The sequence below is a fragment of the Choloepus didactylus genome, chromosome 6 (assembly GCF_015220235.1).
Source record: "Choloepus didactylus isolate mChoDid1 chromosome 6, mChoDid1.pri, whole genome shotgun sequence".
Taxonomy (NCBI): domain Eukaryota; kingdom Metazoa; phylum Chordata; class Mammalia; order Pilosa; family Megalonychidae; genus Choloepus; species Choloepus didactylus.
In genome coordinates, this window is record NC_051312.1 from 20,543,117 (window position 1) to 20,556,353 (window position 13,237).

Here is a 13,237-nt window from a genome sequence, read left to right on the forward strand (position 1 = left end):
AGAGGTCAGGAATCTGCCTCTCCTATTCTGAAGCCAATGACTAGACCCTGGAATCCTCAGCTAGGTTTTGGCACATCTAACCACCCTTTTCTCTACCATTTTGCTGGTCAGAAAGAAGACAGTATTTGGCTCACTTCTACTTTCCAATCTCCCATGAGTAAATCCGATTTCCAACCATAATGATAGGTGCAAGGATATTGGAAAGTGGAGTTCTGAACTTTCTAACTGCATGAATTAGTTGAAGGGTGGAATGGGATTTAAAGGGGACATTTCACAGTTATTTATACCCCAAAGACCAGAGAATGATTTCAGCGGTTCCTATTTCTTAGAAGGATTCCCTATTGATGGTTGAGCTTTGGGCTTCCATTTCAGGGATATTTTCTCAGCCTTCATCCTGCCTTCCCCTCCAGCTACCTGCTTCATTGTTTGTCTCAGGCTTCTGGCTGCAATTTCAGTCTATGAATGAGTCCACAGTACAGTCCTTCTTTTCTTGGGAAATAGGGATTTTTTTGGAAAAAGAACTCAGATTTTTTTAGTCTCTTGCCAGACATAGTGTCTATTTCAATTACACGTCTCCAGTGGACTTACAGGGGCCATCAGTAAATGTTTGCAACTGTTCTAAATAAATAAATAAATGACTTAATCATACTTGGTCTATATTTTCCTTCCTTCCTCTGGACTCAAATAGCCTAAAATTGTAATTGATGTTGCATGAAATAGTATGTAATTATTTATCTTCAGACATTCATATTTTACAGTGGTAGAAAGTAATGCTCTCTCTTTAATATAGGCTAACAATCAATAATGAATCCCAAGCCAGAACCTACCACAACTGATCCCACATTCAAATAAGGCTCATACATGTGGCTTCTTTTGTCTATGGGTTGGAAAGCCCATTTCCTTGGATTTCCTTTGCATCATTTTTGAATGCAAAGCACTATATGACTTTCTATTCCCATGTTTGACATTGGATATTTATATATTTACATGAAGAAAAGTTTTCTTAAGTGGAACACAAGTTTTTTCCTACAAGGTCTCAGTCCATCTTCATTTTAGTTTTCAATGACCCTCCAGCAGGGTCTGGAGGATCTTGGATTTGAAGATATTTGGACCATCCTGGGCTTGAAGGTACTTTTTTATAATAAAAGAGTCTTTTTGGAGGAGAATCTATATTGAATTCAGATTATATTTTCCCTTCTCTTAGATTTTATGAGAGAGAGCATTTTCAAAAACTGTGTCTTTCTCTTTTGTCCAATTCTGATCATATTTGTATTTGTAAGCACATATATTGGTTATTCATTAGTCCACTGGGTGTTACTTTGATGGGAAACTTGTTCTTTCAACCAGTTAGCATGGCATCTATAATATTTAGGTGGAGTTTTCTATTGCCTGCCCTCAATCTACTTGTCAAAGCTATTCTGTCAACACTTTTGCTTCCTGATTTAGAGTTCTCCTGCCCCTATTGGAGTTTGCAATGACTTTCTGCAGTTTATACTGTGAACTAAAATGATAGGTATGTATCTCATGAATGGATTACCAATGTTTAATATTTTAGACCCATCTACATTCTGCAATCTGCATCTCTTTCAGAGAAGGGAACAGAAAATTGTTTCACCACTTCCCTATCCCTAAGCAACAAAGAGATAGATTCAGATCAAAGAGGGTAACTAATGAGACAAATCAGTGTTTTCAAGGGTTAGGAAATGTTGTTAATATGCATATTGTGTAGAAAATAGTCTGACTCATGAAATGTTTTTTAAGTAATAAATATATTTTACATTTATGTTTTTGTAAAATTTGAAGACAATTTAAAGAGCTTCATTGTAGAAGGTTAAAGAACTTGTAATTAATAGAAAACAATGAAGTTTTAATACTCACTATTTATATTGAAAATAGTTGTTAAATACAAAAATGTTTGTACTCCTTAAGAGTATATCTGAAATTTATTTGAAATACTAAGAAATTTGCAAAATTTATATATGCTTTATAAACGTGGGAAGTCTTGATAAAGCTCATCTCCACAGGTAGTGTCAGATATGGTTCTCAAACTTACTGTATGGTAAATTATTCCCAGAGGTTTACTGTATTCCTCATACTTGTATCTTTCCTTTTGAGAGAAGTATCACTGATCTAAGAGAAGAACATGTTCTCAATTTTAGAAAAAATAAATTGTATGACTTCATATCTATTAGTTGTTTAGTGTTGCTGAATTTTAATAATTTGGGTCCAATCTAGAAGAACTTCTTCCCTATTACTTTTAGAGCTTCTTTCACTTCTTTATTTCTCAAGCTATAGATAAGAGGGTTCAACATGGGAATCACAATTCCACAAAATATGGATGCAACTTTCATAGTCTCCTGGGAATTATTAGAATGAGGCTGTAAGTACATGTAAAAGAGGGTTCCATAAAAAATGGTGACTGCTGTCAAGTGGGAGGCACATGTGGAGAAGGCTTTTTTCCTCCCTGCAGTAGAAGGCATCTTTAAGATGGCAGCCAGGATGTATATATAAGAGAAGATGACAACTGACAATGTGAACATCAAGGTAAATCCCACAAAGACAGCAAGCAGCATGATGTTGATTTCAGTGTTGGAGCATGAAATGGCAAGTATTGGGGGAGCATCACAAAAAAAGTGATTAATTGTGTGGGACTTGCAAAAGGACAATGAAAATAATAAACCTGTGTGTACAGAGGAATTTATTGAGCCAATTATATATGAACCAGCTACCAATTGGATGCATACTGTACGGGACATGACTGTGAGATAATGAAGTGGTTTACAAATGGCTACATAACGGTCCACTGCCATAACAGCTAGGAGGTAAGCATCATTTGTACCAAATGTCCCATAAACCCATGCTTGCATGACACATCCCATGAAAGAAATTGATTTATTTTCTGATATGAAAGTTTGCAACATCTTGGGAGTGATTGCAGAGGTATAACAGATATCAACAAATGCCAAATGTTGTAGGAAAAAGTACATGGGTGTTTGAAGTCTGGAATCTGCTTTGATGAGTAGGATCATTCCAATATTACCCATCATGGAGGTCATGTAGATCAATAGAAATATAATGAAGAGGACATGCCAAAACCTGTGTTGTGCACCAAATCCCAGAAGAAAGAATTCAGTCACTTCAGTTCCATTTCCATGTGTCATGGATGCCAATGTCTAGGATTGTGCAAGAAAAGAAGGGAGATCTTTGTAACATCTCAAAATTAAAATATTCTTAAGTGTCACTTCACTTTTTTTGCTTGGATTTCCATGGCAATCATTCACAATTGCCTTTATTGCTCTTCAGATATTTTATGTATTTTCATTATTTAAAATCCCTGAGTAAGCAGTTGCAGTTTAGCCACATATTCATTTTCAAAATTAAGGAGATTTTTTGAGAATAAGACTGACTTCTAATCTGAGTGGTTTTAAGAAACATAAATGAACACATTTTCTCTACCATGTTAAACACATATCCAGACTTGCATCAGTTAATGGCAAATATGATTACATTTCACTTAAACAACTTTTAATTTTTCCCACTTATTCACACCCTTAATCCTGATCCAATCTCTTTACTTTGGGAGACTTTGAGAGGAATTTTCCCTGAAATATCTTAAGAGTCACAAGAGTTTCAGGCCCTGCCCAGTCATCCAGAACCACTTTCCAAAACATTTCCAATTACTTCTTCTTCATAAGTTGGTTGATGATCTCACTAGGGAAACTTTTGAAGCATTATTTTAAATTTGCTAGATGATTTATAGGACACCCAATTAAACTGGAATTTCTGATATACTACAAATTAGTTTTTATTGTAAATTTTGCCTAAATATTGCTTGGGACACTTTTAGTCACAAATCAATTACTGTTTCTTGAAATTCAAATTTAACTAGGTGTCTTGCATTTATACTTGCTAAGTGGCAACCCACATGTATTACCGTGGCCCTCTCCTGCAGGCTGGGTTCCTGAGTGACCATGAACCAGGCTCTCCTGCCAGAAACCCCTTCCTCCATTGGTTTTTTAATATTCTTTTTTTTTTAATTAGAGAAGTTGTAGATTTCAGGAAAGTCATATTAAAAATACCATGCTCCCTAAAAGCAGCCCAATGTTGACACTCTGCATTATTGTGGTACCTATGTTAAAGTGATGACAGAATATCAAAACATCACTGTTAACTACAGTCTGTAGTTTACACTGGGTGTATTTTTCCCCATAATGCACCCTAGTATTAGCACCTTGTATTAGTGTAGTACATTTGTTATAATTCATGAAAGAATACTCATATTTGCATTATTAATCATAGGCATCACCCACAAGAAGCTTCATTTGTTATACAGTCCTATGTTTTATCTCCAATTATTCCTTCTAGTAACTTCCATGACCAAAACTTCCCTTTTTAACCACATTCACAAAGACAATTCAGCACTGTTAATTACTCACAATAATGTGGTACCATCACCACTATTTCCAAACATATAAATTCAACCTAAATAGAAATGCTGCACAAATTATATCAGCTCTACAATTTCTGCCCCCATAAAATCACCCGGCAGCCTATATTCTATATTTTAATTCAATGAGTTTTGCATAATATAATTAACTTCTGACAGTGATATACACTATTTGTCCTTTTGGTTCATGTTTTTCTTTCTCTCAAATTTAAGTCTTCAAGATTCATTCATGTTGTCAGGACTTCATTCCGTCTTACAGCTGAATAATATTCCATTGTGTGCATATGCCAGAGTTGTGTATCCAATCATCAGCTGATGGACACCTGAGTTGCTTCCATCTTTGGGCAGTTGTGAATAATGCTGCTAAAAATTATGAACTGCTCCAGAATGTGCATGCCATCCTTGTGCAGGAGCCATGCTAACCTTTATGGTATCATTCCAATTTTAGTATATCTGCTGCCAAAGTGAGCACCTCCATTGGATTTTATGTGATTGGAACAACTATTGTGATGACATTAATATTTGGGGTTTATTTGTTAGAGTAGCTAGTCTTATTTTAACAAACTCATAACAATTATGTTTTCAAATATTCTTTACCTTCAGACTCCTGCAACATTCAGTGTGTAATTCTGCTAATGTAAGAACTAAGTTCTGTTGTGAGTCTGTTTTATGTCTCAGAATGCACTATTTATTTAAAACAATCAAAAAGAAAATGGGGAGGTGGGGAATTGATATATTTCAATATGTTTTCTTATTTTTCCACTGTTCATTATCCAATATTTAATAAATGTGAATTTTAACAGACATGAAATTAAGCATTTTAAAGGTTGTCTCTAAACCTAACCAGTACAACTGGCCAATATGGCATCATTCAGATGTAGGTGTATCTGGGAAGTGTTGTTGCAAAATTTACAGCTAAATGAGTATTGTCCTGTTTGTTGTGCTTTGGATGCAGAATAATTAATGCAAGCAGTAATGCTTTTACCAAACAGTGTTTCAGAATCCTTATTTGGCTATTTTCAAAATCTGAACTCTCTTCTTGCATATAAACCAGTACTGCAATCATTTAATCCTTGAGAGTTACTCAAAGCCAATGAGAATAACAATGGCAGAATTATTTTTGAAAATTTCTTTAACCTTCTGTCCCAGGCTGTGTAATAGAAAAGATGGTGAGAAAACCCAGACTACAAAACAACTGTAACTGCAAAATAAAATATTGCAAAGATGATTGTAAAGATGTGTCAAATTCACAACCAGGTGGGGAAAATGCTTACCAATTGTAGATTGAAAAGGAACCTGCAAACCAGTGTGGAGGTCCTGGCATGAGGCTTGTGCTGCCAGAAGGACTTGTTCAATTACAGAAATTTAGACCTTGGTTTAAAGAGCTAAGTGGGGATGCGTAATGATCCTTGGATTCACAGAGGGTATGGGCCAAATATGTTGTAGATATTGAGTCTTCCAATCTCAGTGAAAAATATTTTAGAAGAAATTTCTGATGGTTTACAATACAATGGCAGTAACAATATAACAAATGTGCACACCCAAGGATCTGCTTGGAAGGGCTACATTCATTTAGAAATAAAGTGCATGTGACTTTGATAAGGAAATGGCCTCAAAAAGCAACAAGCTCAATAAAAATAAAACAGATTTATTTGCTGGTTAATAAGACCAATTATTTCACTAAAAACTTTACTGGATATGGACAATATTTGAGCCATTGCTTTAGGTTTTGAATGTCTGAAGCATATCTAACTTACCCCAACTGCTGTTTGATACTCCCTTTCTACTTCTGATTTTCTGAAGGTGAAATGCTGCACGAAATCAAGTGTACACTTTCTGGTGAATTTCTCCAACTTCTGTTCTTGCATTTTAGTCATACACTACAGAAATGTGTGCCTACTTAGAACAAACTGCAATGGGAGTTATTTCTTTAAAGCCATATTCATTTAAAATATTCCTTTCTACACCTACTGCAGGAAGGTGGATCCAAGGTGATATATTTTCATCTGCTATAAAGAGGTTTATATTGATGGTTGTAGTATCATGATTTATTCCCAAGAGAATTTAGACTCTTCTGGCTGATTAACGTGCATAGAGGTGGGTTTCCCCATTGAGACTTTTTGTTTGTTTGTTTAATTTAAAGTTTCTCTTCTTTGGGATTTTGTCTTGTTTACATCCATGATCTTAGGGATAATCACTGGTTTGGGATTCTGAGAACATGGCTTGGAATCCTGGTCTTCTGCTCCCTCTAAATTTCAGTTACATCATCTGTAAAATAGTTCCAATGACACCAGACATGGTTGCCTTTGTTATGTTATAAAAGCAAGGAAGGAATGTGCATGCATGTACATTATGAACTTGAAGGGCTTTGCACATGAGAAGGATTACTATTGTAAGGATTCTCCAAATCTTTTGCTGCATGAGCTGTTGTCATTGGCACATTCTTCAAGTATTGTCAAAGGCTGATGAGTCCAAGACTGCTTCTGAAGCTGTGTCCGTATCATCAGTGAAGAAAGACATTCATGTTTTTTCTATCTTGGTTCTATCCATTACTCATTTTGTTAACCCTCTTGTAGTCATTATCAGGAGGAAGTTCACAGGCATTACCTTGTAGTTCTAGATCTTCTATTCAGAGAGCTCTTTAAGTATCCTGCTTGAAATCAACTGCCAAGTGACTTCATAGGATTGAATCTCTTCTCTCCCATTGTGTAGATGCCCTGCAAAGATTCTAGCTGAACACTAGAAGTTCATCTTAAATTTGTAGTTTATGTGCTCTACAAATAATAATTGGTCATCTCCCAGTGGTTACCCTGAAGTATTAAATGGCTGTCTTCCTTGATCTTCTTTCCAGGGAATGGACCTGTTGATGAGACTCTGTAGCAAAGGAGTTCATATCATGAACTTTCAGCATCATTCTGTCTTTTTTCAATTACTGGTCCACTACTTATTAAATGAGTGAACATGGGCCAGTTATTGAACGTGTTTGAGACTTCCAACATTAGGTTTCATGAGTTTAATGATTGAAACAATCATTCATTTATTTAACTAAAGTTTATTTTTCTTATCCTTTGTTAACTTCCATCTTGTCTATTGCTATCCCTTCCTGTAGTTTAATCAATTTCTAGAACTTCAGTAATGTCTAGGCAGTGACCACCTTAACTTGTTCATATTGAAAAAGGGTCAACTTTATGCTAAAAATGGATGCATGTGGTTGATGATCTTGAAGAGGCTATTGCCTCTGAGTTTTGGGACTTAGCTCTCATAGGAGTTCTCTGAAGGATTTAAATTTCTGAGGAATAAACTTAGCAAATGAAGCTTCCATAGAGTCTCAGGGATTAAGTTATTCTTTAGGGTTTGGGGGACTTCTGTTGATTTGAGTTTATCATACCGTGGTCAGTTGGCACATCTAGGTGAAATCTGCATAAGTGTATCCTCCATGACAGCCTCTTAACTCCATTTGAATTCTCTTAGCTACTGAAACCTTATTTTTTTGACTTCTTTTCCCCCTTTGGTCAAAAAGTCATTCTCAATCACTCAGTGACAGTGTCAGGCTCATTCCCAGAATCTGTATCCCATTTTGCCAGGAAGACTCACTCACCAGAGGGGGGTCCTATCCCACATTGGGTGAGGGTGATGAAATTATTTGCAGAGTTTATCTAAGAGAGAGAAAGTCCAAATTTGAGCAACAAAAGTAGTTCTCTGGAGGTGACTTCCAGGTGTGATTACAGGTGGCCTTATACTCCCCTTTAGAAACATAAGTCTCACGCAAGAGCAAGCCTCAAGATAGAGGGCTTGACTTATAATGTAGGTGGTTCCTAAGTTCACATAGTATAGGTTATATTCATGATAATCCATCCATACCTCAGATTATCATTACTTAATTTTTCAATCCTCATCACTCCCCATTTTAAACAATTCTCATAACCCAAAACACCTCATAGCTCTTTTCATCCCTTAATTTTTTATCTCTAGAATGTGTTTAATACTAGTATCATATTCCTTTTAATTATTATTTAATTTTTATTGAAGTGCTCACTGTTCTTGAAATTGTTCTCTGAATATATAGCTAGTAGAACATGCTGCTGTGGTTGCACTTTCATTTTTGCCATTGAGTGTTCACAGTTACTCTTGCCCCAAGTCCAAATCATGCCTAAAGGTGAGTTAAAATTCTCAGTTGCAAACTAATGAGGACTTTGGTTTTCCTTCCCTAAAGACATTGGCCATACTTGTTAGATTTTTACAGGTGGTCTTTATTCAGACACCTCACTAAAGCCCAGTTAATTTTATTTCTCTTTCATATGTTCCATACTCTCCATCCCCATAGTCAGTGTCTTACTTCATGGTAAGTTTGATACTTTGGCTCAGCATTACAACAGCAAACTTCTAAATGTCCTCCTTCCTACAAGTCTTACATCTTACTAAAATGCACATTGTGTGTTAAGTCTCCCAGGACTAAACTTCAATGACTCCCATGTCTTTCAGGATTAATTTCAAACTCCTTGGTTCAGCTCACAAGGCCCTGCACAATTTGTTCAGTATATCTGCACCAGCTTTATCAAAGGCAGCACTGCATCTCTTCAAGGGCATGTCTTTTCCTGGAATGTCTTCAGAAACTCACTGCCTCTGGCTTCCCTCCACTGTCCTTCATTTTAAATTCATAGTTACCACCTCACTCTTGACTCACACTATTGACTCAGGGATATATGCACCTGGGCCCTCCCCACACCCCTTGGGGCTTTCTTCCCATCGTCATGAACCTGCACATAATCTATAGTTTTTCCCTATGTGGTTATTATATTAAGAATCACTAGTTTACTCTTTATGGTGAATTTTTGAAGGGTGGCATACTCATTTGTTTTGATGAGGCATGTGTCTAGTATGGTGTTTGAAAGCAGTATTCTTTCAAATCTTCATGGAACAAGAAATAAAAAAATGTGAATCAAGACAGCATGTTCTTTGAACGAGAAATATGGGCTACTTTTTTGTGATAAATAATGAGTGCACATAAGGAACATCAATAATTGCAATGCTGTTTATTGTGGGCCTTGACATTTTGAAGTGCTGCGTGTAGTGATTTGGCATGCAGTACCTTGTTTTCTACAACACAACCCTGTTTGTCTGAACTGTTATCATCTGCATTTTACACATAAAAGAGCTGAGGTTCAGATGGTGAAGTGATTTAGCTAGGTCCACATTGACAGTAAAGGATGAAGGTGGGATTGGAATAATTGAATTTGAATTCAGATCTAAGATCTAGATCATGAGGCTGAACCAGACCAAAAGGCTGACAAGAACTAAAATTAAAAAATCTTTAGTCTTTTTGAGGGAAAGCGTAAATTCCATATTGCAATAGTGTTCTATGCTAATGCCAGAGCCAGGAAAAGATGGTTATGACTCTCATGGTTCTTTGCATTCTAGTGTGTTTTGCAGAATATCTTTAGACAAGGCAACTCATCAGTGAACAACATAATTTATGACAGGGGTAAGTGCTATACAGAAAATAAGATACTGTAGAGTGATGGTGCTTCAAGAGAGGCACCATCTGGGTCAAGAAAGATGTTTCTACAGAGATGGCATTTGGTCTAAGATTGAAATATGACAAGCATCCAGCCATGTGAAGATTGGTGGAAAAAGAAAAAAAAAAATGACTGAGAGAAAAGAGACTGTAAAATCTTTAAGACGGGAATGGGAATGAACTTAGCCTGTTTGTATGTTCCAAGCATGGGAAAGCAGGCTGGAGGGACTGAAGAAGAACATCTTCCACATTAGGTCAGAGACACAGGGAATGGTCTTATCATTTTGGGCCCTCTGTGTCTTGGTGAGGAGTTTGGATTTTGTTCTATGTGTGACAGAGTGCAATTGTAGGGTGAGCATGGGAGGTGGCAGGGTCTGTGTTAGATCATTCCTCCTGCTGTTTGGCATCTAGATTATAAAAACAAAAATTGAATTTGGGAAACCATTCACAAGCTTCATCCTCAAATCCAAGTGGGAGATAATGGAAGCTTGGAATAAGGTGTCATATAAAAAAGAGAGATAACTCGATTTAATTGTACAATTCTGAAAGTGTAGTATTTCCAGGAATTGCTTCTGTATTGAATTAGAGAAGTGGAATATGGCATTGAAGTTTGACTCCCAGATTCATGTTCTGATATGTTCTATGTATGATGAGGTCAGTTAACTATGGAAGATAAGATAGAATGAGGAGTAGGCTAAAATAGAGTTCAGATAAAGCAGAGAAGATCATTATTAAAAAACAGTATTTGAAAAATAAAAAGAAATAGATAATGGTTTGCAAGGGATTTTCTTAAAGCTGCAAATTTTTAAAAGCAGAAAACAGGGTTCTCCAGGGTTTTGAAGAGCTAAAGACTTGATTCTTTTGGTTTTTCAAGAACTTCTCCTTGTAGCTGAGTCATGGAGTAAACACTTCCATTGAACACCCCTCAGCAGAATGGGGCATTTAGAAAACGTGGCTGTCTGCTGCAAATACAAAATTCTAGGCAATGCAAGCTTCCACTCTGACAGGCCCCTCAGCTGATTAAACAACCAGGAAAGGGAAGCTGGTGTCTGTTATCACTGGTCAGCCCCTTAGAGACATAAGCACCTGCATGTCCCATAGTCAATCCCACAGCTTTGAGGGAGTAGTTGTAGCTGGTCTCCAAGCCCTTATTTTCTGACAGTCTATCGTGTGTTACTGAGTCACCACAACTATATATATTGGTCATTTTCATCTGCAATATCTATTTGCTCATTACAATTCTTCCTGCAACAAAGAATGTGAGGTTGACCTGAGCACTTGGCTCCAAACCATTTTGGTCATTTTTTTGTGTGTGTCAACTGATATTATATTCTGATCTCCATTCCTAAAATCCTTTCTTTTTGGGCATTTCTTAAGTAATATTTTGGTCAATCTTTAAGTAGCTACCTGAACAAGGAAAGGTGAGAACCTAGTGATGCAATAACATAGTGATACAATTTTCCTAGTGTTCAAATCTCCTGGTTTCTAATCACCAAGAGATTTTGGACAAATTTTATTTATTTTTATTTATTTATTTAATTAATTAATTTATTTATATTTCTGCCTTCTGCAGAGTCTAGAGGCTGCCCACCTTCCCTGGCTCATGGCCTCTCTCCTCCTTCTTAAAAGCCAGCACAGTCTCAGTCCTCTGACCACATCACCCTCCACCTTTGAACTCAGCTGGGAAAACTTCTTTATTTAAATACTCTGATTCCATGGGGCCTACCTGGATAATCCAGGACAATTTTCCAACCTCAAGGTCCTTAACATTACCATATCTGCAAAGTTACTTTTTCCATGTTAGGTAACATTATTTCATATTCAGGTTATGAGGATGTGGACAACATTGGGGAGCCATTATTGTGCCTATTAAAGAAATACACCTATGAATGGAATGGATGGAGCTGTATGAACATATTCCACATTAAAAGATAATGCAATTTGTGAGTGGACAGCAGAGTGGCCTAGTGGCCTAGGCCTGGGGACACCACCTGGGGCTTTTGGGCCACTTGCCCCAGGCTGGGTGGTGATGGTGCATCTACCAAGGCCCTTGCTGGTTTCCCAAGGGCTTGAGGCCTGGGTTCATTGGGGCCATGGCCTGAGTGGCACGTTGGTGGTGACAGGGCCATGTTTGGGTGATGTGGCTGCTCAGGTGCTCCTTGCTGCTGGTGGAGGCAAACAGGGTCCATGGATTATAGGCCCGGACAGCAACAGTGATGGGGGTGGAGGCCCAGACCGAGTTGCAGAGGCACAGCCATGACACTGAAGCACTTCTGGCCCTGGAGTGGCACACCAGTGTGGTGTCTGGTCCAGATCATGCTGCTTGGTGAGGGCTAGAGTGGCAAGTTCATGTTCCTCAAACAGATGTGCCTCATCCATGCTCACAATTTCAGCCAGTAGGTGCTGCTCAAGTTCCCAGACACCATCTTCACAACATCCTCAAGGGCTCCCAAGTCCTTGTTGATGCCAAGACAAGCTTTGTATTCTTTGGCAGGATTCTGAAAATGAAAAAGCACAGGATGTTCTTAAAGGCCTTCCAGAACAAAACAGACCTGCCTGTGGAGCCTGCCACCTTCCAGCTATTGTACCTGCTTTGAGGCTCCCTGGAAGGATTCTGGCATCAAGGAAGCATTCAGCCTGAGGAGTGAGTTCCAGGTGGGTGAATCACTGAGGTACTCCTGGAAAACTTGGACTGCATTGGCCAACTGAATTACTTTCCTAGTAAGCAAGACATCCTGCTGGCTAAGAAAGCCACCAAGGCAATTGTGGAACATGATTTCAAGATGAATAAAATCCCTTTTAAAATGGTGAATGTGGGCAGTCACCAGTCTCAGGGCCAGAAGAGTTTCCAGTGTTTTGAAAGAACCATGTCTATCCTGTTCATGGTGTTCTCCACAGAGAGGACCAGGTCCTCATGGAGGACAGTGCACCAACCGGCTGGAAGAGTTGATCAACATCTTTGAGGTTGTAGTCAACAGCAAGCTCTTCTTCAACATCTCCTTAATTCTGTTCCTAGCACGATGGACATCCTGGTGGAGAAGGTGAAGATGGTCAGCATCAGGAAGCACTTCCCACATTTCAAGGATGACTCTTACAGTCTGAAGTTTGGACAGCACTACCTAGTCCAGTGTTTTGACAGAAAAAGACTAAACCACAGTAAGCCACCCTTCCACCACTTCACAACTGTCATCAACACAGAAAACATCCTCTTCATGTTTCACACTGTGTATGACACAATCCTTCAAGAAAATCTGAAAGATATTACATTGCAGTGA

The 13,237-nt window shown here is 37.8% G+C and overlaps 1 protein-coding gene, 1 non-coding gene and 1 pseudogene across 2 annotated transcripts; 1 reads left to right on the top strand and 2 right to left on the bottom strand.

Annotated features, from left to right (window-relative positions):
* Positions 1–2,231: 2,231 nt before the first annotated feature.
* On the bottom strand, positions 2,232–3,161 carry LOC119538222 (olfactory receptor 5AK2-like). Its single transcript, XM_037841046.1, has one exon. The coding sequence runs from the start codon at positions 3,159–3,161 to the stop codon at positions 2,232–2,234; it is 930 nt and encodes a 309-aa protein (XP_037696974.1).
* Positions 3,162–4,812: 1,651 nt separating this feature from the next.
* LOC119538884 lies at positions 4,813–4,919 on the bottom strand. Its single transcript, XR_005217672.1, has one exon. It is a non-coding gene; the product is annotated as a U6 spliceosomal RNA (small nuclear RNA).
* A 5,054-nt stretch (positions 4,920–9,973) lies between these two features.
* LOC119538113 lies at positions 9,974–13,237 on the top strand (annotated as a pseudogene).

What these genes read in the sequence shown, in the direction of transcription:
- LOC119538222 (XM_037841046.1), bottom strand. Translation starts at nt 3,161, where the DNA reads ATGACACATGGAAATGGAACTGAAGTGACTGAATTCTTTCTTCTGGGA.